We start from the raw sequence: 27,885 nt of genomic DNA, 5'->3' as shown, positions 1-27,885 counted from the left end.
CTTCTAAATTTGAGAAAAATTGGGTTATATTAAAAAGTATTTTTCATATAGAAACACATGTGTATATATATAGCAGTAAATGCCTACATAAAGGCCTTGATTGTTCCATTGGCGAAAGTATTTATTTTGAAAAGTAAGTGCTGGAGATATTATACCATTGTCTCATCTTTATACATATCTGTAAGGAACACAAATGTTGTACATGATTTTTTATAAGAAAACTGTATTCTGGTCTGAGCCTTTGTTTCTTAATTTTTATTCCTCTATTTTCTTTGTTTTCTTTATAAATAACTACGATATTTTATTGACGCTGTAAATAACATTATAGTTATATATGTTTTTTATTTGAGACGTTTATTTGATAGTTCCTGGGGCAAAGCCCAGAGGCAGACCGAGAAAGACTTGGCAGGAGGTTATAAGGACAGACTTGATAGAGAGGAAGTTGAGTTTAGATCTAACACAGTCTAGATCAGATTGGAAGAGGGTCATTAATATACCCCGTCCAACCCATGCTAGCATGGAAAACGGACGTTAAGCCGAGAATGATGATGATGATGATGACGTCTTTTATTTTTTTATCGACAGAAAAAGACTTGATTGTGTTGTGTTTTTAAATTATGGTGATTTAGTAGCTAAACGTAAATATCAAAGTCTAAAAAAATAGGAAATTTTGGGGATTATCTTAAAATTCTCTTAGGGTTTGAGATTTTAAGGGTCATTTTTGTGTCAAAAATGTTTTTATAATAAAAATAATGTATTATAGTGATGTAATTTTTTTCTCTCAACATTTGTTTAAATTAGAGTTCCTTTTTTAATAAAGATGTAATAAAGACGCATGTATATGTTCATTTGTGTTGTTAGACATTTTTTTCGTCTAGGCTTTTATTCAGGGTCTGCTACTAAATAAAATGGATCTCATATATAGTGAAGTTTTAGAAGAAACTGCTGACTCAGTCGAAGCTGTACCAGGTCAGGATTATTTTACATGTGGCACTTACCAGTTATTAGAACGAACCAATGAAACATGTCCTGCAAAAAGATGTGGATCACTAATTTTGTATAAACTGGATGGTAGTAATGTCACAAGATTAAAAAATATATCTATGAATGCAATATTAGATATGAAGTGGCATTCTGCACAGCATCCCACTTTAACTGTTGCTGATTCTTGCGGAAACGCTTTGTACTATACGTTTAAAAACGAAAGACTAGAAAAAGCAGCAGTGATTTCCATAAATGCAGAATCCTTATGTTTATCAGTTGATTGGTGCAAAAGTGATTCTCCTGATAATGCTATTTATAGTTTGTCTTCGGGTGAACTCAGTTTGGTAAAGTATGCTGAGTCAGCACCTGTTATAATTAACTCATGGAAAGCACATTCACTTGAAGCTTGGATTGTAGCAGCAGATTATGAGAATATGAATTTGTTTTACAGTGGTGCTGATGATTGTCTGTTAAAGGTTTGGGATACAAGAGCAAGTGTTGACAAACCTTGTGCTGTTAGTAAGCATCATATGATGGGTGTGTGTAGTTTGCAGGCTTCCAAATATCACCCACACCTCTTTTGTTCTGGAAGTTACGACGAAACTGTTGTGATTTGGGATAACCGAAATATGCGTCAACCACTATCTATAACAGAAACTGGTGGCGGGGTATGGCGGTTGAAGTGGCATCCACATAGTGACAGTATATTACTAGCAGCTTGCATGCATAATGGATTTAAAATAATTACCTACTCTGACAGCTTTTCAAAGTCTGAAATTTTATACTCGTATGATAAGCATGAGTCACTCGCCTATGGAACTGACTGGTGTTGTACAACTAGAAATGATACAAATAGTATTAAAAATGACATCAATGCTATCTTGAAAAATTCACGTGTTGGCTGTTGCTCTTTTTATGATAAGTTTTTGACTGTTTTAACCATAACATAAAAATGAAGTTTACGTTTGGCATAGTAAATAAAATATCAATTTAAAGGTTTTCATAATATAATTAGTTATATTTTTATACTGAAACTTATATCTGTATACATATAACAATGATAAATGATAAATCTAGTTTTTGCAGAGCCTACATATTCACGAAAGCCTGCATTTTTAATTCTTTATTTCTACATTCACTCTTTTGTACTCACCATTTTGCATGTACATCACTCATCATCCATAATCATCATCATTTACCATCTTCTTCATCTTCATATAACTTCATCATAATCATCATCAATAAGCCATCAACATTATCCATGTTTGTTTGATTAGTGAAAAAATACCCTTAAGGCTTTGCATTTTTTTTATTTTATCCGATATTTAGTTTTATCTATATTTATATTTTTTATAGTGGTTGATTTTATAAAAACGAAAAGGTAGAGCACATAATGCGTGACTTTCTTAAGAATTAGAGTGTCTGCCCCACTTTCAAAACCTTGATGAAATTAAAAGCCTTAAATAAGTCTCCAGAGAAAAAGCCTTGAAATGTCATATTTATAAAAATAGAGTATTATATTTCTATATAATGACGATATAATTCTTTTCCATTGAAGAGTCCTGAAGAGTTGACCTACCATTATATAAAAAATATTATCAAATTTTAATGATTTAATTTAAGGAAAATAAAAACTTGATAACATATTTAAAAAACTTATTAGGGTGTCTGGTAAATTTTTTAACTCTTGCCGACTAGTGGTGGCCTTCCGGTGGAGGATTCGCCTCTAAAGCGAAAGGTCTTGGGTTCAAACTCCGACCGAGTCATGCCTATAAAAGTGTGAATCGATTCGACAAGAGAATAGGATTGATATCTTGCGTGGTTGTCTAGTTAAGCTGAAGTTTTGCTTGCACGCTTTTCGTACTTCTAATGGGAGCTTTAAAAAGGGCCCCTTCGCAGGGCCCTTATTGATAATAATACATTATGAACTGAAGAGGCTATCCTGGGTAAATAATAGTCATAGTAATATATGTATATTTAATGTAAAAATCCTTTTTTTCTGTTTTAGTTAATGATACCACGCACGCCATTAAAGCACATTTACCGATTGCTTTTTATAAAGAGGATGAAATTGTTTTACGCCTCCAGTGAAAGCAATAAAGACGTTTTACTTGGCGTATTGAAAAAAGAGCTGGGTATGTTGTTCATTATGTGTGCTGATTTATTTAAAACTGTCTTTAATTCATGATTTCATTGATTTTAACCTTTTCATGAAATTGTATCGCGAAACACTGTTATTTGCCATGATTCATATTTTTGTTGCATTTTGTTTGAAGCAGGCAACGAATTGACTGCTTTTATTTGAACCAACCTCCTATACAACTTACAATATGATTTTGTCGGTTTTGCGTTATTCCATTGGGAATGCTTTCTAGTTCTTCGCGTTTTTAATGATTTACCTGGCTGTTTTAAATGTTTTTGGATAAATTTGTTGAACGTTCAATTAGCCTCGCCGAAATCTTGTTCCCCGAAAGTCTGAAAACTCGACAAGAATATTCCGGTTAAAGTTTTTGTGCACAATTTTTTATTCTCAAAATTTTTTTTGTTTTTTTCGTGTACGCTTTTTTCTCGCCTTGTCTGCATCTGTTCTACAAATCTACGTGTTCGAAATACCCTGACCTTTTCTTTTCTTTATTATTAAGGTGAAAAGGAGACGCTTTGGAACTAGCGTCAGGAACCGGTCAACATGTTTCTTACTTCGCAAAACATTTTCCCGGTTGGACATGGCAGCCTACTGATATAACGAAAAATCATATCGACAGTATCGAGGAATATCGAAAAGAATCAAAGCTTTCGAACATTCGTCCAGCGTTATATGCTGACGCAAGCAAAAATTACAAAGCATGGCATAATGGCAGCTTTGTGGAAAACTCTTTTGATTTTATTTTAAATGTTAACATGATCCATATTAGTCCGGTCGGTGTAACGGAAGGTTTATTCTCCGCCGCAGGTGTTTTATTGAAACCCGGAGGTATAATGATAACATATGGCCCATATTCAGAAGATGGAGTGTTGTCGCCTCAAAGTAACGTTAGATTTGATGAGAGTTTACGAGCACAAAATTCACAATAGGGAGTAAGAGATGTTTGTTGGTTAAAAGAACTTGCATCACAAAATGGAATTGTTTTGAATAAAAAGGTTGAAGTGCCTAGTAACAATAAATGTCTTGTGTTTACAAAAACTGGTCCCTCTTAATGATTCAGTTTTTGCGCATTTTTTTAGCTAGTAATTGTCTTTTTATGCACTATCTCGCAACAAATTGTCTTTTATTGGCGCTACTTATTACCGCCCTTAAAAATGGGCGTACTTAAAAGTTTTGAAATGAATGTTGCAGCCTTTCTAATTCAAATTTTTTTGCGTCGGCATTTTTTTGCCGACGCGAACCTTCATTCTACAGTTTCGCGTCGGCAATCACCCATTTCACGTCAACGAAATAAATGTAGACGAAAATTTTCTTTTTTATGATTCGCCTTGGCAATCTGCAATTTCACATCGGCAAAAACGATATATTTACGATAGATGCAAGGCAATTGAAGGATTCTATAAATTGCGAAGAATAAATTCGCCTCGTCAAAATTTTGCCAACGTGAACTTGTTTTTTCAAACCACCTCCGCATTTGTCGTGTGCCGACGTAAATTAGAAAGGCTGATATTCACATGTTTTGTTGTGTGGATTATACAAATATCTGAAATTCTAAAATTGTGAAGTTATGATCTTATCAACATTTGTTGCACGCTTGTCAACTAAATGCGATATGTAGTCTCAGCTCTAAGTTGCTTGTTTTTTAAATACGCCTAAAGGCCGGTTTCTATTAGCATAAAAAGGTTGAGCAGCAGTTGTACAAAAGTCATTGTTAAGGTTGGTTCCCACTAAAGTCAGTAATTTTCATACAATTGTTGTTGTATTTACAATAAAGTCATAACGGCGACCGTTGTACAACTGTTACTAGACACTTTTAAAATGGAAACCGACCTTTACAATTTTGTTGGAGACACATGTACAACAAAGTAACGTAGGAGATGTTGCACAACGAATGTTATTGAGATCGAATCTTTTCCATCTTTACAAGTTTCACAAAAACTGTTGTACGCCAATTTGCGAATGTTTGCGATCAGAAATATTTTTTTGTCATATTTGCACAAATCGTGAAAATAAGTTACGATTAATTATAAACTTTTAATTTACGTTAAAAATTTAATTTGAAAACAGAAATTATACCGAATTTGTCTTATATTATTTTATTTATTTTCTATTTATTATCTTAATTTATTTTTTTTAATTCGCAAAATTAAACATAAACATTTTTTCGGATTGCATATTTAAAATCCCGCGAAGATTTCTAGAAATAACATAGGATGCATCAACATGGTTTTATCAAAACTGGATGATTTAGGAGACTGTATAGCCACTATTGTGTGTGTGTTGAAAGTCCTGATTTTTCTTGATTTTTTTATGTGAGTTTACAAGTTTTTTTATTATCATAAGAAGCCAAACAAATGACCAGGTAGCTAGTAAAAGTCATTTCACTAGAAAAATGTTTTTTTAATTTTGACGAGGGAATCAAATCAAGGAAATCAATCAAAACATAAATTTGACACAACAAAGTTTCTTTATTTTTTCAGAAGGCGACTACTCAGTTTCTTATAAAGTGGTTTCTTATATATAAAAACGTGTAGGGAGGAATTTCAGACCAATTCTTGAAGAATAGTTACTTTAATTTTTAACAATCTGCTTGATCTTATCTTTATAAATAATTTTATTTAGGTTAATTCAAGCTTGAAATGGCTGAATAATGAGTAAATACAGGAAATTTTAGTCAGGAAAATAAGGTTTTAGGCGGACACCTTGGAGTTGAACAACATCGCGATTTCAAAATTCAAGGATAAAAATACGTTATTTGTATTATAACTACTTTAAATAAGCAATAAGGCTAAACAATGGCTATAAAAAAGAACCAAAAAATCTTAGCAGGGCTGAAGTTTTCCTGTACTGTACTATGAAAAAACAAGAGCAGCTATTTTTCGAATGTGAAAACAAAATACGAACAATTTTAATCTTAACATGTTTCTTATATGAAAAAGTGTCTGAAAAGAAAACATTTCAACTTTCCATAATGTTTTTTTGAAAACAACATAACGCCTACGCCTTTTAAACCAAAGAATTTTGCTAATAAAATTTTTCTCATGTGTAACACAGTGATCTTGTTAATTATGTCTCGAAACTAACAACAGTTATAATTAAGCTTAATTTATCATGCCGAATTCAAGAATTAACCGCTAATTATGGAATTCTCTTTCTCTTGTTTGCTAAGATATCTCTGAAATTAGAAAATCCAAAATTTTTTGGCATTTCTTGTTTGTATGTTATAAAAAAGAATTTGTGTGTTTTCCCTTGGAATTTTTTACAATACCGTGTTAAAATTTCATATTTTTGTTTGTTTAATTCTTCTTTTAATTAACGTTGAATGTCTGTATAATTCTTTTTGCTGCACTGTGCAATCAATGATCAGTGCGTTACGGGTGGCGCGCTAGCTAGCTCACTCAGGCGAAACGAGTTCTATGCAAGTGAGGTCACCCACCAGTGCCGAAGATAATTTTTAAAAAACTAGCCAGAAGCTATCAAAAAAAAACTAAAAGCGATATTCTCGTACAAAATATGTTTTTCTGAATAAATTTTACACCTCGAACGTATTATGACATAACAAGAATTTATTACCTTGCATCGCGGAGAGTATAACATGGGGGTTTTTCCTCCAAATATTCGCTTAAAATTGCTTATAGTTATTGTATTGTTGAATGGCTTGATAGTAGCGGAAACCAAGTACGAACGACAAATACGCAGATCGAAAAGAGACTTAGAAGAAAATCAATTCGTGGGTGATGCCTTATACGACACACCCGAATTAAATAAAAGGGAAGAAATCCCTGTCCCTTCTCAAGAGAGAGATAAAGTGATAAATAAAACTATAGACAGTGATGATGACGACGAATCTGAGTCAGACGTTGTTAAGTCCAACTCCAAGCTTGCAGGCAGTAAAAGTAAAGATACTGAGAGTGAGAGTGAAGACGATGAAACTGAGACGAAGAAGAAAAGTGATGATCATCCCGAGGTAGTTTTAAAACACAAGAACAGTGAACATAATACACGTTCAAAACATGCTGAGAAAAGAAGTAAGCGTAAGGATAAGAAACTAACGCAAGCTCGTAATGACGTCATTACTTCAGCGAAGGAAGAAAGTGAAAAGGAAGAAGAAGAAGCGCATCTCAGTCAAGGTATGGACTCTAATGTCGATCACCCTATGGTAAACACTGAACTCACAAAACAGTACGACGAACGAAAGGACATATCTAACGGTGAAATGCTAGGTATCAATGACGTTGACAACAAGCGTCATGACGTTACGACACCTACATTTGACATGACGGCTAATAGCTTATTTAAAGACAGCGACTCTTCGTATATTGAGAATGCTCGTGACTATTATGATCCGTATTTTTACGAGCAAGAGCAGGAGCATGACGTTGAAATGAACGAACCCTTTTTGACGACTGTGAAACGTAGTATTTCTATGAATGAAGACCCCGTAGTGTTAAGTAAGAGGGACGGGGAGCATGCCGTAGCAGACACACATGACATGCAAGATGGTGGAGCTCCATCTCATTTTCAGGTAGACGATAAGTCTGCTGATTTGGAAATAAATGCAAATTCTGCTGGTGTAAAAGTGAAAGCGAAGCCTGCATCTTTACAAGTTGTATCAAGACCGGGTTCTCACGGCCAAAGTGTACCTTATGTACACCCTCCAATGGAAATGTATCATGAACCAATGCATTATCACCGTCCGCATCATCACCATCATCACCACAGACGACACCATCACCATCGCCCCCATCATGTGCATTACGTTCCAGAATCGTTCATAGAACCTCACATGTTTGACTATCATCACCACGAAGAACACCACGATGTGCCGCACTTTTTCGACATTCCTCGCTATGGAGATACCTGGGGTCACGGAATGGGTGGTATGGGCGGTATGGGTGGAGAAGGAGGGTGGGGAGGTGGTTATGGAGGCGGTGGATACGGACGCGGGTATGGTAGAAGCATGTTACCTATGCGTGATGTCACTGGCTACGGCCGATCTAATGTTGAAAGTGCTCTCGATCCCAGATTAGGTTCCTCAGAAAGTGCCAATGGTTTCAACCCTGGCATTGCCTTACCTGACTCTGAAAGTATGTACATGAACCACGGCTTAGATCTGGAAGAGCGAGAGCGCATGCACGAGGCCCGCTTGCGTCAGTTACACGAATCTACAATACGCGAGTTTGCAGACACCCAAGCTGACAAAGAGCGTCAGTTAGATTACGAATCGCCTTTGTATCATCAATACGCACACCATTCTGTTCCTTTGGCTAGATTTAGTGATGGAGTTCCGTTGTCTAGTTCAGGGTTAACTGAAAGATTGCCATCGTTACATGAGTCTGTCGTTGAAGCTGAAACGCATCAGCTGGAAGGAAAGGCTCCGTATGAACACCTACATGATGCGAGTAGAGAACTTGATAGAATACATATGAGTGATGACCCAGGACGGTATATACCAGACTTACCGACGGCAGCCGAACTTAAATCTCAACACGCTGCATCCTTTGAGAAAGATGACAAGGGAAGCAAACGAAGTTTTGGTCATTTCAGGTAAAAAGACCTTTCTTTTATTTTTCTTCGCTTGATTGTGTTATAAAGGCCGTTTCACATTACAGCAATACATTGCCATTAATATGTTAGAGATAATTGATAAATATTGCACAGTATTGCCACGATGTATTATACACGAGAATTTTCAAGATAAAATTGGAATAAAAACTGAAAATATTCTAAGTATATGGTCATCTTAAAAATTTTATCATTGATTTACGTTTGAAGTATTTTTCTTAATAAGATCTAGTTGTCTGTCAGTTGAATTAAACTGGTTAAACAAGCATCTTAGGGGTGATTTTTTCACCAGTTTGCATTCTCAGGTCATTCAATCTCAAAAGTGCTAAGAATATATCAGGATGATATTTGCCCAAACGTGAAGAATATCATTTTGAAACGAAAAAACACTATTCTTACAAAAAAGCCTGTAGTGTGAAAATACCCTTCATAAAAAAAGATGACGTAAATGTTCGCAATAGTCTGAATTTTTTCCCAAATTAAAACTGGTTTTGTAATTTGAATCGGCTTTTAGTGTTGAATACGGCTGGGTTTGTGAGTACAAATGTACCTCTTTTAATATGGGTGGGGTTTGTGAGTACCTATGTACCTCTTTTAATATGGGTGAGGTTTGTGAGTACAAATTACCTCTTTAAATATGGGCGGTGTTTGTGGGTACAAATGTACCTTTCTTAACAGCCTTCTGCACAGTGTGAATTTTTTTTTTTTACTGTGCGCACCACATGATCAAAGATTAATTAATGTTGATTTTTTATTTATCAACAAATTTCCACTTTGAGAATTATGTGCCTCATTTGCAGCAATGAGAGATACGTTACCTAGCAACGTCATAATCGAGGAATCGATTCTACTTTCCAACAGCAAAAATTTTCGCCAGCCAAACAAACTGCTTAAATTTATTTCGCTCGGAATATTCAACCTAGTAAAGATGCCTTGTTTAGCTGTTTTTATGATAACAAAGTGATGTATGTTTTCAACAACAGATTGATGAATAGACAGTTCTATATTTTGCCGATATAGTAAAAGCTTATAATGCGCTAACAATCTCCTGTAAACGTTTTTTTTTCTTATAGGAAATCAAGTTAACATACAACTTGTAAAAGTTTCCTAAATTTTGCACTAAAAAAGTTTTTTTTTCTTAAAAATTTTACATTTTAACAACTGATAAAAGTCGCTTATAAAGTGGTTTCTTATAAAAACAATTAGATAACAATAAGTTTATTACCTTGGACAATATTAGCCTGTGAAAAAATCCATGGGAATTAACCCATGTATTCCCCCACCTCGTTATTTTGTGTATCTTGGTCACCCTGTTAGCATAAAGTGATTAAGTAACCTTGCTCTACAGGCCCTGAGATCGAGGTTGCTTTTTTTTTTAATTTAAATTTTTACTAAAGCTTAAAAATTGGCAGTGTAAGCTAGGTATTAAGTTTTGAATGATCTTCCTGATAAAATATTTCTTATAACTGAAGTGTTACATAAGATGCGTTTTTAAAAAAGATGTGTACAAGATGGGATACTGTTTCCCTACATTTTCCTCACTGAATTTCGATAACTTAGGCAAGAAATCTTTTGAAACAAAATCGCGGTAAAAGTTGAAAAGCTGTCGAAACTGGATCTGCTATAAAAAAAAGGTTTAGTTTTGAATCTCGTGCGTCTGGCTGTTAAACCTTTATATTACTATTTATGAAAACATTAATAGTAATAGATATAAATAGTAACATATTTATAAATAATATAAGTAGATATATGAAGGTTAATCGCTCTTACGCTCTCATTAATCGCCCTAGTTGAGACTAAGCATTTTTGAAAGGTCTTTTATTTCATTCCCAATGTCAACTTGCACGCTTTTTTTTCTTTTAAAAGAATTATGCTTTATAAGAATATGCTTTATAAGAATATGCTTTATAAGAATATGCTTTATAAGAATATAAGAGCAGCCTTTTAGGTCTATTGTTTGGAATAATAAAGAAATAAGAATAACGACTATCTTGGTTAGAATTTTGTTATTCTTATAAAAATGTTCTTAAAAATTAAATGTGTATGAGAAGAATTAGCGATTATAGTTTTCGTACTAGAATTGAAAAATTAAACAAAATTTAGCTTGTCGTTTAAACTTTGCTAAAAACACACCCCTTCCCCTAAATTTCGCGAACTAACGACCTTTTTTACTCAACTGCGCGAAAAATTAGTACAAATAGCTTCATTCTGATACTGTATCTAATTTTATTTTAGAAATGAAAACGGAAAAGCTCGATTTGATATTCCTAAAGACGGCCCGTTTAGTCCCATTGCTTTTCCCACGGAGGAGAGCGATGGCACTGCAAAGAATTTGGAGCAAGGAGCAAACACTCTTCCTGAGGTGCACGGTGATTATGGCATGCAAAGTAGTGAACAAGAAGAAGCGGCAAAGGAGGACAAAGAATTCGCACATATTACTGACATTCAAGAGCAGATGTACAAAAAAATTGGAGGTATGCTACCTCTGGGAGATGTACCGAGACCAGACATGTACCCTGCAGATAGCCACGATGTAAAAAGTGACTTACCTACAACAGATTCGCACATTGAACGGAAACCGAGTTATGATGAGGAATCATACGAGCATGGATATAAGAAAGATAACTTGCCAAATAACTCTACAAACACAAATGAAACTGTGCTTGGGAGCAACAGTACCACGCCTCTTTCCACAGAACCTTTAAATAATACACTTCAACAAATTGCTCCAAAGGAGGAGAGCAGTAAGGCACACGATATAACCATTGAAGTGGGTAAAAGTAAGTCGATGAACTTCGATGGGAAGAACAGTACTAGCTTAAAATTAAGCACAAACGATGTGGCTGATGCAAAAAATGGAACTGCTGCTAAGAACAACACTGAAGCCGGTAATATTGTGCACAAACGTGATGTGAAGGGAGACGCAAATGGAGAGCCAAGAAAAAGTAAGAGAAAATATGCCAAAACTGAGAAATTAAAACAAGCTAGAGGTGGGAAGAAGAATGCCGTCATCGTAAATCGTCCTCCAGTGATATATCACCCTCCTCCAGAGATTTACCATAGGCCAGCTATAGTTTTACACCGACCACCTATTCTTATAGAAAGACCATCTATTGTTTATCATCAACCTCCTGTGATTGTGCACAGACCTGCAGTAATTTACAAACAACCACCTTTGATATTTCATCAACCACCGCCTGTTGTTCATCAACCTCTCCTACGATCGCATGACTCGTGGATGCCAATTCCATCACTTCATCACGTTGGCTCGGAGATACAACATGCAGGGGTATGGTCTGGTGTGCCCAAACAACTTGGGTGGGACTCTGAAGGCGTAACAAACGCAAACGGCATAAACTTTGGTCATGGTGATTTTCATGAAGGCGAGACTGATTTACAAGGTGGTAACAATGGAATGATGGCTGGTGGTGTTAATGGTGGCTTGGCTGTCGAAAGCGGTGGCGTAGGCGCTGAGGGTGGTGGGGTGAGTGCTGAAGGTGGCGCAGTAGGTGCGGAAGGTGTTGAAGGTGGGAATATGGGCATGGGTGTGGATGGTGGATCAATGGGTGTTCAGGATGGTGCCGTAGGTCAAATTGGAGGGCAAGAGGTTCAAGGGTTGAGTGTAGCCAATCCAGGTGAGGGCAGCATTGATAATGGCATTAGAAAGTCTGATATTCACAAAAGAAAAGATAGAAAGAAGAGTAAACAAAAGAAAAAGTCAACTCTCTCACGATTGCGACGGGCTGCCAGCGGTGGGAAGACAAGAACGAAAGACAAGAAAGGTACGAAGAAAGATGTTGTTGTTAATAGGCCACCTATTATTTATCATCCACCCCCAGAAATTTATCATAGGCCAGATATAGTTATTCACAGACCTCCTATAGTCATACACCGTCCACCCATTATATATCACCAACCTCCTGTGATTGTACACAGACCTGCTGTGGTCTACCATCAACCACCTATTATCTTCCACCAACCACCTCCTGCCGTACAACAACCATTACTTTACTCACACGACACATTTGTTGTTCACCCAAGCTTTGTTGCACAACACTTGGGCTCTATACTACGCACAGCACACCATTACATTGGCCCACCACGTCTTTTAACACACATGGGTCAACCTTTGTTTCAAGGTCTCGCAGGTCAGTTAGAAGAGGAATCACATAGCTCAAATTCACATGATTTAGGTGAAGGAGGTTTTCATTCAGCAGAAATGAATGGCGGAAACCTGAACGAAGCTCTAATGACACAGAATGGTATTCATGGATTAGGGTTTGATCATAGTGCCCTTCCCGATTTGAGATCTCTTCACGATTCCGCTTCTAACGAACCATTCGCTATGAACGAACCTGCTTTTCAACCATCACAAACTCGAACAATGGATATGGAACAACCTGGCGTATCAGGTTTCCCTGGTTTTAGCCAATCTCCAAGCGCTATAGAGCCAGAACAGGGTGAACAAGGCATGGAAGGAAGTATGGAAAATCAGTCTTTGGAGCCCCTTGCTTATCCAAATGATGTGCCAAACGGCATGGAAGCCATGGGTCGTTTTAAGCGATCAAAAATATCTAAAGGAAAACATAAGAAACATCACAAGGAAGAAACTGGCAGTAAAAGACAGTATTTGTTCGATCATGGCCACAGTACCTTTGAGTTTCATCACAGCCATGATGGTGGAAGAGAAGTGGTACTTCACAGACCCGGTGTTGTATTTCATCCCCCTCCGGAAGTTGTTCATAGGCCTAATATAGTGATTCATAGGGCTCCATTGTTAGTCCAACGTCCTCCCATTATTGTTCACCAACCCCCTGTTGTCATCCATCGACCACCAATATTTTATCACCAGCCAGATGTTGTGTTTCACACTCCACCCCCAATGGTACACCATCAAAAGTTTTACTCACACGATATGTACGCACCTGTACCTAGGTTTAGTCATGTTCATTCTCACGTTACAAAGGTACATGACTTAATGGGTAATCCATTTCACATACACGGCTATTCTCACGGTTACGATGGTCACCACATCTTTGATAATCTGAGGGAAGGACATTTTGGTGTTGGAGACTTCTACGGAGGTTACATGCCTCATGCTGATTACGGTACTAGTCACGAATTCATTGGACATCATCATCACCCCATGTACAGAGGCGAGTTGTACAGTGAACACGGCTTTGGAGATGTATACGGTACTAGACATTATGGTCATATTATGGGTGAGCGCTTAGAGGGAGGCGAAGGAGATAGGAAGAATGACGAAGACGAAGAAGAGGACAAAGGTAAAGATGATAAAGATGATAAGGAAGAAAATGATGAAGATGATGATGACGATAGTGGCAAATCTCGCTCGAGAATTGAGGAACGTGAAGAGGAGGAGGATAGGGACGAGGAGGAGGAGGAGGAGGGAGGTCGTACGGACGAAAGAGGTGAATCGCGATCTAAAATCCTTCATGTTGTACAAAGAGCAACACCTGACGAAACTTCAGGTAAACAAAAATATTACTGACCCAGCCAACATTGATCAACGATTTTACTGATTCGACACGCACATAATAAACACGCACATGTTTCTACGCATCAGACTGATTGCACTAATTTCTATGTTTTGTTGCGTAAACATTTAAAATTATTGTAAGATAGATTTTTGTAAGTGTCTGTTTAAATACGCACTGTTTTCGTACTGTTCACATGTCTTTTTCTAGATGATGATATATCAAATTATTTGAATGGCGCTGTGGGACCAAAAGCTTCAGATGAACCATCTGAAGAAGATTCCCCAAATGAGGAAAATACAGATTCAACAGAAAATGATAACACACTTGATGCTAAAACAGCAGCACAAGCTCCTGATGATCAACGTTTTCCACAAGAGCAGTTAGATCAAGGCGATGTGTCTAACTCAAAAAGAAAATCTACAGTGCAGAAATCTACGAAAAAGTCGAAAACGAGCACTTCACATGGTAAAGCTGCAAAGAAAAAGCAAGACATTTCCACGCGATGCCTGGATTGTGGTGATCATTGCGATCCAAGCTGCCATGGTGTAGAGGGCTTTGACGGTGGTTTTGGAGGTCATGGATATGGTTTGGAAGGCGGTTTAGGACATGGCGGATTTGAACTTGGTGGAGATGGTATTGGCGGTGATTTCGGTCATGGCGCTGACTTCGGTCATGGTGTAGATGCTGGAATAGGAGGGTATGGCTATGGGCATGGATTTGGTTTAGGAGGAAATGCTTTCGGACATGGAATTAGTTCAGGTGTAGCTGGAGATTTTGGACACGATGGTGGCGTTGGTATTGGTGGTGGTTATGGTGGTTTTGGTGGTAGTGTTGGCGGTTTTGGTGGTGGTGTTGGTGTTGGTGGTTTTGGTACTGGTGTTGGTGTTGGTGGCGAATTTGGTCATGGAGGATATGAACATGGCGGATTTTATGGACACGATGGGTTTGTTGGAGCACTTGGGGAAGGCCATCATCATCAACATCATGGTCATACTACGGTTTATCATCGACCTGACATAGTTGTTCCACAGCCTCCAGATGTAGTACATCGTCCAGATTTGGTTATTCATCGGAAACCGATCATTGTGCACAGACGTCCAGTAATCTACCACCAGAGGCCTATTGTAGTGCACAAGCCCAACGTAATTGTACATCAATCACCTATTGTTGTTCATCCTGTGGTGCACCATCACAGAATGGTCACTCATCATGTGCACGATTATCACGAAGACAATCACGCTCACGAAACAGGTTGTGATTGCATGGGCAAAAAAGACTGCGTGTGTGATCCAAACAGCGAAGACAAGAGGATGAAAGTTGCTAATGCAACGCAAAGGTCCCTTCTAGCAGCACACGGAAGTAATTATTTTACTAATTCTAAAAAACAAGATATATCTTCTCGCTGTATAGATTGTGGAGACCATTGTGATGACGATTGTCCCACAAGTGGGACCGTTAATGTAGGATACGGAGTAGGTGGTCCTGTTTCTCACATGACTGGCGGGGGAATTGAGGGACATGGGTATGGTTTTGGAGGAGGCTACGACGGAAACAGTGGTATTATCAGTTCTGGTTACGATCATGGGGAAATGAACTATAATCACGGAGATTACACCTCATTAGACGGTCATGATGGTGGAATTCAAGATGGTGGCGTGCATGTTGAAGGTATGCATGAAGGAGGAATGCATGACGTTGGATTTCATGGGGACGATCACGATCATCACGAAACTACTGTTTATAAACGTCCTGACATTATAGTACCACAGCCTCCAGATGTTATTCATCGTCCAGATATTGTTATACATAGAGCTCCTATAATTGTCCATCGAAGGCCTATTGTTTACCACCAAGCGCCGGTGGTAGTACATAAGCCACCAGTTGTCGTTCACCAAGCACCTATAGTGGTTCATCCAGTTGTTCACCATCATCGAGTGATTACTCACCATGTGCATGATTATCATGTCGAGCCGCATGTCCACCCTACAGGATGTAGCTGCACTGGAAAAAAAGACTGTATTTGCGACAAGACCACTTCTGTTAAGGGAAACATTGCTAACTTTAATCTCGGTTCCTTAGTTCAAGGCACCACTGTCAAGCGGAGTAAAATTCACTCTGACAAGGATTTAAAGCTAAAAAGCAAAGGTACTATTACAAATTCGACCAATTTTAAGACAGGTAAAAAGAAGAAAAAAGATGTTGTTGTAAGCAGACCACCTATTATTTACCATCCACCTCCAGAAATTTACCATAGGCCAGATATAGTTGTTCATAGACCGCCATTGCTTATACATAGACCATCAATCATTTATCATCAACCGCCAGTAATTGTTCATAGACCAGCTGTGGTTTATCATCAACCACCTTTGGTCTTTCATCAACCACCTCCAGCGGTACAACAGCCGTTACTGGTGTCGCATGATACATTTAGATTCCATCCTTCCGCTTATTACACTCACATGGGCTCAGTCGTCAATAAAGTTGGTAGCTATGTCGGTGTACCTCACGGTCCAATTGTAAACTACCCACATTCTCCATTTTACGGAACTACTGGTTATGGCCCTGCACCAAATTCAGGCTACCATGGTTTCGGTAATGGCCACGTGCCTTATGCCGATCCAGAAAGTTCCGAAGGCCATGAACCTTTCATGTCGATGTCGAACATGGGGCACGGAGAGGCAGGCAGACCAGGGGAGCAGGAAGGTAACGGGTTCGGTCATTACAGTCCAGGAGAACCTGGTATGCATGGAGGACTATACGGCGGTCATCAAGAATATTCAGGATCTTATGGACAGGAATATGGAGGAAGTTATGGTCATAACGGCGCTGGTGGAGGCTTTGGTCATGACGGTCTTGCCGGAGGTTTTGGTCACGAAGGAATGGCAGGATTTGGTCACGAAGGAATGGGTGGTTTTGGTCACGAAGGTCTTGATGGAGGTTTTGGTCATGAAGAAATGGCCGGCGGATATGGTCACGAAGCCTTCAGTGGTTTCCCACATCATGGAATAAGCCAACACGGTGGATTTGGTCATGGTCTTGGAGGAGGCCTTGAAGGTAAAGCAATGTACATATGAGCTGCCAACTTTAATGACGACTGACAGTACCACGCTGTTTCCGTAATAACAAAGGAACTGCATGCATACCGCACAGAGTGTAAAAATCGGATGTTTTATGGGAGCTCTTAAAAGCATGTTTCCATTGGTGGCATAAAGACATCACAGAAAATCATCTTCATTCCATTAGTATCATCGACATATACAAAACATTTATATTCTGCAGCGTGTGTTCTGTTAGTTGTCATTTTAGAACATGAGATTATACGTTTTGTTTCTTTCTTCTATCTAAAGTTTTTTGAAATTTTGCAAAACATTTGTGTTGTAATTGGACTGCGGACATTAACAGTTGTTTCGTATTTCTTCTAGGTTTGGATAATTATGGAAGTGATGGACCAGCGGAACCATCGCACGAAAATTCTCCATTTGATAATGGCCCTGTGGGACATCTCCCAGAAGGCGGATTCGCTGCACCACAAGCCTACAAGCGTGGGGAAATTACAAAGCAAAAAAATAAACGAACTCGACGATCTGTTGAATCTGATAAAGAGGATGACAATAATGATGACGATGAGGAAGAAGAAAAAAAAGAGGAGCAAAAAGAAACCACATCAAAAAAACACAAAGTTGTTGTAAATCGTCCAGATATTATTTATCACCAAGCTCCAGAAATCGTACATCGACCACCACTGATTGTTCATCGACCGGACATTGTTATTAAAAGACCTTCCGTAGTGGTCCGAAGGCCACCTGTTGTGGTTCATAGACCGGCCATAATATATCATCAATCTCCAGTCGTTTTCAACACACCCGGTCCTGTTGTGCATCGACCACATGCTGTGTCGCACGATATGTACGTCACCCATGATGTGCCAGAACACGTTGGTTCTCATCTTCGCCATGTTGGTGGGCAAATAGGACAATATCCTATTCATGGCCATGTTGAAAATATGGGACATGCTTCTGTTGGGTATGACGAAGAAGAACACGGTGATGCAGGAGCAGATTTTAGTCATGGAAATGACGTTCCTTTACAAGGCTCAGTTGGACCAATTGGAGAGGATGGTCACGCTGAAATTGCACACGATGAAGATTTCGATCATGGAAGTCCTGAAATGATTCATGACGGTGGATTGGGCCATGGATATTCGCATGGAGGGGAATTCGGCCATGGCGGAAGTTATGGAGAAGAGCTTGGCCACGGGGATGATTTTGCCCATGGAAATGATTTTGGTCATGGTTATCAAGGAGGCTATGGTCGAGATGATGGTTATGGCCATGAGGGAGAGGTAGGTGGAGTTTTAGGACAACCTGAAGGCTTTTCACCTCCCGGAGGAATTGTAGCCGGTGCTGCCACAAGTAACTTTAACGACCATCCTTGGACAAAGTCAAAAGTACCAACCAAAAAATCTCACAAGAAGTCACTAAAGAAAAAGAAAATGAAGCCTACAAAAGGAACTAAAAAACAACATGTTGGAGGCTTTGCCGGTCATGAAGGAATCGGTGGTCATGAAGGCAGCTATGGTGGTTTAACAGGTGGCTTTAGTGGCCACGACGGTGGTTTTGGTGGCCATGGCGATGGTTTTGTTGGCCACGATAGTGGTTTTAATGGCCACGATGGTGGTTTCGGTGGCCACGATGGTGGTTTCGGTGGCCACGATGGTGGTTTCGGTGGCCACTATGGTGGTTTTAGCGGGCACGATGGTGGATTTGGAGGTCACGGTGGTGGATTTGGTGGTCATGACGTTGGTTTTAGTGGTCATGAAGACGGTCACATTGGTTTTGGGGGAGGCATAGGCGATCATGAAATTGGACATGCTGAGGTAGGTCATGCAGATGCTCATGATATTAACCATGGTCAGTGGGGCCACGGAAATAATTGGGACCATCACGACGAGCACACTGGAGGTACACAGTCCACCGTATTATATCGACCCGATGTTGTATTCCATCCACGACCCGAATTGTATCATCGACCGGATATCGTTGTACATCGTCCAGATGTAGTTATTCATCGTCCATCAGTTGTAATCCACCAGGCACCAGTACTTGTTCACCGACCTGCTGTGGTGGTTCACCAGCCTCCTATCGTATTCCATCAACCTCCTCCAGTTGTTCATCGACCTCAAGTAGTATCACATGATCACTATGTTGCTCACGACGCTCATGAACATGTCGGTTCAGATGTGGAACACGCTGGACACATTACAGGTCAAGGAGGATTCTACGAGGGTCATGACATTAGTCACGGTGATGGCCACGCATTTGCAGGAGGTGACGGTCACGGGTTTGCAGGAGGTGACGGTCACGGGTTTGCAGGAGGTGATGGGCACGGATATGCAGGAGGTGATGGGCACGGGCTTGTGGGAGGTGACGGACACGGGTATGCGGGAGGTGATGGACACGGATATGCAGGTGATGGTCACGGGTTTGTAGGAGGTGACAGTCACGGGTTCGCAGGAGGTGATGGTCACGGCTATTCAGGAGGTGATGGACACGGGTATGCAGGAGGTGACGGACATGGATTTACGGGAGGTGATGGGCACGGGTATGGCTTTGGTAATGTTGGGGGGTATGGGTTTGGTGGAGTCCATGGTGTCAATGGTCAAACTGGGCATGATGGTGTATTATCTGTGGGTGTTGGAAATCATGGAGACGGTCAAGCGTTTGGGAAATCAAAAGTTGAAAAGTCTAAGAAGAAAGAGAAAAAAAGTAAAAAGAGGTCGAAGAAAGTTAAAAGAGATGCCGATGATTCGATCAATGTTTTAGATGATAACAAAAGAACTCCCGCTAAAAGTAAGTCGGAGAAAGCTGCAAAGAAACACCATGTTACTGTGATCCATCGACCTGACGTAGTTTTTCATCAAAGACCAGAAGTTATTCATAGACCTGACATCGTCGTGCACAGGCCTGATGTTGTAATCCACAGACCAGATGTTATAATTCACAGACCAGCTGTTATTGTACACAAGCCTCCTATGGTGATTCACCAATCGCCAATTGTTTTTCATCAAACACATCCTGTAATTAATCAACCAATTCATCATTCACATGATATGTTTGTCACACATCACGTACCAGTACATGTTGGTTCAGAAATTGAACATGTTGGTACCCACACTACAGGCGATGCTCATTTTGGCAATGGCCACTTTGGAATCGGAGATGGCCACTTTGGAGTTAGTGATGGCCACTTTGGAGGTGGAGAAGGTGCATTTGGCGGTGGATTTGTTGGTGAAGGCCATGGTGGTATGGGGGGCATCGGATTTGGCTCAACTGGTGGTATAGATGCTTCTAATGGTGGATTTGGCGCAATAGATGGTTCTCATAGCGGCTTTGGCGCAGGAATTGGTTCATATGGCGGGGGTTTTGGAGGAGCAGTAGGTGGAGAGGCAGTTGGTAATGAGCACCTTATTGGACCAATCGGATTTGCTCCGCAACTTCCAGATACAGAAGACTCTTCAGGAAGATCTTCCATACCCAAGAAAAAAGCAAAGAAGGCATCGAAGAAACACCATGTAACTGTGATTCATCGACCAGATGTAATATTTCACCAGAAACCAGAAATAATTCATAGACCAGATGTAGTTGTGCACAGACCAGATGTTGTTATTCATCGTCCAGATGTTGTTGTCCATAGACCACCTGTGATGATGCATAAACCTCCGATCGTCGTTCATCAGTCACCTATCGTTTTCCATCAACCTGGACCGATAGTTCATCAACCTGTTCACCACTCACACGACTTATATGCAACCCACGAAGTGCCTGTTCATGTAGGTTCCCACGTCGAGCATGTTGGAAATCAAGTTTTCGGTGGTTACGAAGGACACGGTGGTGGATATGGAGGGTTTGGAGGTCATCTTGGTGGATATGGTAATGGACATCTAGGAGGATATGATGGAGGCTTCGGTCAGTATGGTAGTTGGGGCCATGGAGGGTACGATGGCTGGGGTAACGCAGGTTTAGATTGTAACGATGCTCACAATGTAGAGTTGTGTGGTGGATACAAAAAAGGAAAGGTGGCTTCAAAGAAAAAGCATTCCATTAGCAAAGAAAAAAATGTTACTGGTTCGAAGCGGCATTTTGGTGGTGATCATGAAGAAGGTGGACACGAAGGAGGATATGGAGGTCATGAGGGCGGCTACGGTGATTATGAAGGCGGTTATGGTGGTCACGAAGGAGGTTATGGTGGTCACGAAGGGGGTTATGGTGGTCACGAGGGCGGATATGGTGGTCACGAGGGAGGCTACGGAGGCCACGAAGGAGGATATGGTGGTCACGGAGAAGGTGGCCATGAAGGAGGTTATGGTGGACATGGCGGCCACGGGGGTCACGGAGGGCATCACGATTTTGATGAAGATTGGGGAGGTCATGACTGGGGACATGGTCATGGAAATACTTGGGAGCATCATAATGATCATCATCATCACCATGCAGATGAACAGAATATCGTTGTGTCTAGACCTGATATTGTTTTTCATCCACGTCCTGAGTTATATCATCGTCCCGATATCATTGTACATAGACCAGATATTGTTATTCACAGACCTTCTGTGGTAATCCATCAACCACCTGTTTTAGTCCATCGACCTGCTGTAATTTATCATCAACCACCTGTAGTCTTCCATCAACCTGGTCCTGTTGTACATCGACCAAGAGTAGTGTCGCATGATATGTACGTGACGCATGACAACCACGAGCAAGTTGGATCTCAATTGGAGCATGCAGATGGTGGATTTGTTGGGCATGGAGGTTATTACGAAGGCCATGATATTGCCCATCATGAGGATACTCATGGTCACGAAGGTGATGGTCATGGTTGGGGCCATGAAGGTGGTGATGGTGAGGGAGAAGGTGAAGGTGGCCATGGTTACGGCGGTGGACATGGTTTTGGCGGTGGACATGGTTTCGGTGGTGGACATGGTTTTGGCGGTGGACATGGTTTCGGTGGTGGACATGGTTTCGGCGGTGGACATGGATTTGGCGGTGGCGGTGGACACGGATTTGGCGGTGGACATGGATTTGGCGGTCATGGTTTCGGCCACTTCGGTGGTGGCCATGGTTTTGGCCATTTCGGTGGTGGAGGTCATGGTGGTGGAGGCCATGAAGGGGGTCATGGAGGATACGGGGACGAAGGTGGTCACGAAGGCGGACACGAAGATAGTCATGGATACGATCGATCAACTATTCCTGCTAAATCACACCACCATAAAGAACATACTGAAAGTGGAACTAAAAAGCACCGCGTTGTCGTTTTCAGACCACCTATTGTTTACCATCAACCAGATGAGGTGTATCATCGAGCTGATTTGATAGTCCATCGACCAGACGTTGTAATCCACAGACCATCTGTTGTTGTACACAGACCTCCTGTAGTTGTTCATAGACCAAGCATCGTTTACCATCAACCACCTGTTGTCTTCTACACACCTCCACCTGCCATACATCAACCAATCGTGCATTCACATGATTCTTATGTAACGCATCCAGTGTATGAACATGTAAGTAGTCGTCTACATCATGTGGGTGGAATGATTGGTCAAACTGACTATGGTGCAGATGGAGATCATTTTGCGCATGCTGGGTATGGTGATGCAAGCCATTTGATGGATGGTGCTGGTGTTATGTCTTCCCATGAAGCTGTTGGTATGCCGGAAGGGGAAGGAGAACAACAAGAGACCGGAGGAGATAGCGAAGGAGGACATAACTTCGTTGAAAATGCTGATAATACAGAGGAAGAAGTAAGTGCTGAGCCTCAAGATAGCAATATTGCTGAAGAAGCAGGAGCTCAAAAATCAACCATAGCAACAAAAGCAGCTGTTAAGAATAATAAATCGAGCAAAAAATCAAAATTAGTAAAGTTAATAAATAAAAGATCTGAAGTCAATAACAAAAAGGATGGAAAAAACAAGAAGAGATCAAAATTAACGAAGAAAAATAAACTCGCTGAGGAGGATGACACAAAGAAAGGAAAAGCAAGCAAAAAGAACGATATTGTCGTGAAAAGACCTCCAGTTATTTATCATCCCCCTCCAGAGATTTATCACAGACCCCCAATTATTGTTCACCGGCCACCTTTAGTTATCCGTAGACCACCCATTATTTACCATCAACCCCCAGTCATCGTTCACAGACCAGCTGTTGTGTATCACCAACCTCCGTTGATCTTTCATCAACCACCACCAGCTGTTAGTCAGCCAATCCTGAAGTCTCATGACACTTTTATGATGCATCCTGCTGCTCACTTAACTCACATGGGGTCTATGGTTACAAATGCAGGCACCTATGTCGGAGTACCTGAACACAGATTTATGTATCAGGGTGGCATGGGATTCTTCCATGCTCCTGAAGGAGGTCACGGAGGATACAGTGGTGAGATGGAAGCAGGACACGGTGGCAACGTGGCGGAATATAACGGCGCTAGTCAGCATCCAGAAGGAATGGAATCTGGATTTGTCGGAGGAGAAGAAATGGCTGGTCACCAAAATGCTGTAGTGGAAAACTTTGAGAATGACCACCATGTACCATCCGGCTTCTCTATGCCACAAGGGCGGGATCAAATGGGCGGACAAAACATGTACCAGGAGGGTGGCATGAGCATGGCACCACAGGGAGAACAACAGATGTTTGACAGTGGTGCTGCCCAACAGGGTATGGCCAGTCAAGTCCCCGAAGAAGGAGGTTTCGGCAGAACTGAAGTACCTGCTGACGGTCAAAGTATGGAGGAAAGTGATGAAGAAGATGAAGGCGAGGAGAGCTCGTTTAAAAGGAAAGAAGACGTAGCCAGTGCCAGTAAAAGAAAGAAAATAGAGAAACCATACAAAAAATCTAATTTTTTCAAAACGAAACACAGTAAATTAAGATCCAAGCGTCAAGCCGGATTTTACAACCCATATCAGTTCCGTCATTCCAGTATTCCCGAATACAATAACGGATTTAATAATTATTTTCAACCGCGCAGACATCATAAAACCACGGTGAATGTCGATGTTCTTGGAAAACGATCAATAGGTGATGACATTTTGAGTCATTCAAGTCAAAAAAACAAAAATCATTTTTTATACTAGGGCGGTCTCAGGTCGATCCAGAGAGACCGAAATCTGAGGCCGCTAGGTACACTCCAGTATATGGGAGTGATTTCCAAGAGAAAAAACTATTTCAAACAAATAATCGAGAACATATAGCAAACGACGATCAACACATAAAAATTCATATTGAAACCACGCAAAAGAGATCGTCTATCTCAAACAATAAAAATATCCGGAACAAACGACAAGAATATTATAACGAACCCACAGACATTTCGCCTTCTTCGGCTATATACTCCGAGCGTCCAAGATTACAGCAACCATTCTACAGAAATACTTTCGCCAGATATCGTGGACTTTATCCAATGCCATACTCACAGCCATACCCAGATGAAGACAAGCCTCACATCAAAGTAAACATTGAAACTGACAAACGACATGACATACCTTCAAAAAAACGACGGAGGAGAGCAATGGAGTACGAGCAACCAGTCAACATTCCCGTTCAAGCAGAAAACAATTTAGGAATTATACATGACACTCATTCAAATGAAAAAATAGAACCAAGTGAAAAACGGTGGAGAGTTCTTAGTTTAAACAAAAGAGATGTTGAAGGGAGTGTGTGGAATGAAGAACCTCCAGAAGTGAGAGCTATAGTGCACGGTAAAAAAGCCGAGAAGAACCCTATCCTTCAACTTTTGCGAGCGGCGGCTGGACAAAAAACGCAAAAAATACTTGGACTGAACAGCAAATCGTTTGACATCTTCCCAGGACCTCTTCCTGACGAAAGTAGTAACGTTGCGAATAACAACCTTGGCAAGGTTTCTTCTGAAGCTCCTACTAATTCGTTCCCAGCTGTCGAAGATCAGATTTTTGGCAACATTAAACATGTTCGTCACAGAAGACCACAGTTCATCCAGAGCAACCGAGTACCGGTGAGGCAGTTCCATAGTCAGCTGCTACAAGAACCAGCTCAAGGAATTCAACAAAGAGAAGAGATGGCTGGTGCTCAACAAGTACAACGAGAACCTACAACAAACGAAGAGTTTCTTCAACAAACTCCAATGGGTGAAGTCAGAAATGAGATGCCAGCCCAGATGCAACCAGAAGGCATGATGATGACAAGTGAACGTCAACAGGAAAGTAGAATGTACGCGGAACCGCAAAGAGTAGCTGAAAATCGAATGGTTGTTCAACCGCAGATCCAACAAGAAGAGCCGCAAGTTATGCAGCCCTTGTTACCTATGTTCCATCAGCGGCATTATTTTGAACAGCCACTGGAGCGACAACCTATTATTGCGCAGATACCACCAATGCAACCTGTACAGTTCGTACAACAACGACAACAAGAAGACACACCCCGCATTGAAGAACGATTTCAAAATAGAGCTTCAATGGATGCACCTGCACAAGAACAACCCCAACAAGTAGAAGAGCCTTTATTACCGCAACGAAATACTGTTGAAAGACAATCAGGGATATTCCAGCAACCGTATATGCAACGGGAAAACAACATGCAGCAGCGACAACAATTGGCTGGGGAGATGGCTGCCATGAGGGAAATGAAGCAAGCTCAAGATGAAGAAGAATTGCGCCAAATGGATGAAGCTCGTAGTATTAATGAACAAGCGGAAGCAGAGGCTTTGAAGCAGCGTCAAATTGGTGAAGAAATTAAGCAGGAAGAAATGGATCAAGAGCGGAAACAACTGAATGCTCAGTTGAGAAGTACTTTGCGAGCAAGACAAGAGCTGCCACCTGTACCCTACTTGGCCAATAACATCATGCGTTTCCCTGAAACCACTGATCATGTGGTGTCAAGTGAAACGATGCCTGCAACGTCAAATGAACGTTTAACAGCAAACGAAGAGATACCTCAAACGATTACAGATGTAGGTAATGCTTACAATCTCGGTTCACGTTTCTGGCCGGCTGCACAAGCGGATCGACGACAATACCAACCTCTCACGTTTTCGCGACAAGTGGTAAACGAACCATCAATACATGAACCGCAGCTGGTGTATCCGAAGCATTCCATGTACATACCTCAAGCACCTCGAACATTCTCATATGATCACAAGCGTCAAAGTATGGTGAATGTGAACGAGAACAATGAAGATGACGAAGAAAAGCCTGAAGTGCATGTTCATATACAGACTGAAAAATCGAAGATTGAGAAACCAAAAGTTGAAGATGCGAAATCGTCAGAGCGGAAAGTGAAGAAAGAATGAAAAGAGGTAGGTCTTTATTCTTTTCTCGTCGGACTTTTTGCTGAATTATCTACTGTTGTTGCTATGTTTGTGTATGTTTTGCTTCTGTTGTTCTAGGTTATAATCAATTGGAAAATCTTTTGCGAAATAAATAGAAAAATACGCGCGACGAAACTGTACATAGCTGACGCACCATTATACTCTGTATGCGTCACCTAGCAACGACGATGCACGCCATGGACAGATCATGCCGTGTGTTTACCATTTTATGTTGCTTTTACGTTACCGTGGACGCTTGTCGCTATTAGTGAAAATGTGACGTTAGTTGTAACGTCATGAATTAAAAATGGCTGCTGTATTGTGTAATTTGTTCCTACGCTCACCAATGGATATATTATTTAACGTTTGTACGTGGAAATATCTTATAATAACTCTCGCACGCTATTTATGTGAAAAATCCGAAAATAAAGTCGATTTTTGTGTAGTCGTTTGTTAATGTGCTCGCTAAAAAATTCTCTAAATCTAAAAAAAAAAATTCGAACATTTAGCTTAGGTACATTATTTTGTTCCTTTTAATGCTCACGTGACTAGAAGCTGGTTGGCTTCTTTTTTACGCATTTCACTGTCATATAGTGTTTAACATTTATAACAATTTGTAGCAAATACCCTTGTAGTTTTAAATATCGATTTATTTTTATTAATAATTCTATTTTAGTTTCAAACTTACATTATATTATCAATGTCAATGTATTAATTTTTAGTACGGAAGAATTGATCTTCTTTTAAATACAACTAATTTGTTGTTCCTTCAAGATGTTTGATCGAAAGAGAGTCCAGGTCATTTTTTGTGCACCGTTTTTTTGTAAGAAAGCGATTTTTAAGAACAATCAGTCTGGGAAGGATAGAAAAATAAGAACAATGGCAAGGCTGAAATTTTATTCTATTTTTTTTCCTAAAAAAGCAGCAACATAGGGAAATAGATCTTCTAAGGCAGAATTCTTTTGCAGAATTTTTTGCTATTTTGTGGAACTTATTCTTACTTTTCAGAGCGACGACAAAAAAATCTTGTCTCATGGTAATATGGAAGAGACTAGTGCAGAGAATGCGTTTTTATCCAAGGTTAAAAACCCAAAAACCCTCCCTATCAGAAAAAAAAATTGGGGGTATAAGCTACGACCCTGGTTCTTACATCGCAAATATTGGTAATGCACTGCAAATATCATGGTTTCTGTTAAAGAAAGTATTATTTTTTTGCAAAGAAAATGTTATGACGTGATCTAAGCCAGTTATGCATAGCCCTATAGTAAGGTAATTTAATTTCTCACTTCTTAAAAAAAACATGGACAGGTCAGAAATATTTCTTCAGAAACGTCAGCAAAACTGTAACAACCTACAAAAAAT

At 40.1% G+C, this 27,885-nt stretch overlaps 2 protein-coding genes and 1 pseudogene across 2 annotated transcripts; all 3 read left to right on the top strand.

Annotated features, from left to right (window-relative positions):
• The first annotated feature begins 478 nt into the window (after nt 1-478).
• LOC130655731 (diphthine methyltransferase-like) lies at nt 479-5,502 on the top strand. The gene is made up of 2 exons (XM_057458511.1): nt 479-3,119; nt 3,627-5,502. Exon 1 carries the CDS (start codon nt 909-911, stop codon nt 1,932-1,934), a length of 1,026 nt encoding a protein of 341 aa, XP_057314494.1. The 5' UTR covers nt 479-908; the 3' UTR covers nt 1,935-3,119; nt 3,627-5,502.
• Nucleotides 3,631-5,502, top strand: LOC130653689 (methyltransferase-like 26; the record flags this gene model as incomplete). The annotated part of the gene is given in 1 exon segment (XM_057456205.1): nt 3,631-5,502. A coding segment is annotated over 1 exon segment (549 nt), but the record flags the coding sequence as incomplete, so codon positions are not given.
• Nucleotides 5,503-7,263: 1,761 nt separating this feature from the next.
• LOC130655732 (uncharacterized) lies at nt 7,264-27,276 on the top strand (annotated as a pseudogene).
• The last annotated feature ends 609 nt before the right edge of the window (nt 27,277-27,885 follow it).

Source organism: Hydractinia symbiolongicarpus, chromosome 8, assembly GCF_029227915.1.
Source record: "Hydractinia symbiolongicarpus strain clone_291-10 chromosome 8, HSymV2.1, whole genome shotgun sequence".
Lineage (NCBI taxonomy): Eukaryota > Metazoa > Cnidaria > Hydrozoa > Anthoathecata > Hydractiniidae > Hydractinia > Hydractinia symbiolongicarpus.
Note: the sequence above shows the minus strand (reverse complement) of the source record. Positions and strands in the feature narration are given on the sequence as shown.

Coding starts and splice junctions, on each gene's coding strand:
- LOC130655731 (XM_057458511.1), top strand. CDS start 909: ATGGATCTCATATATAGTGAAGTTTTAGAAGAAACTGCTGACTCAGTC.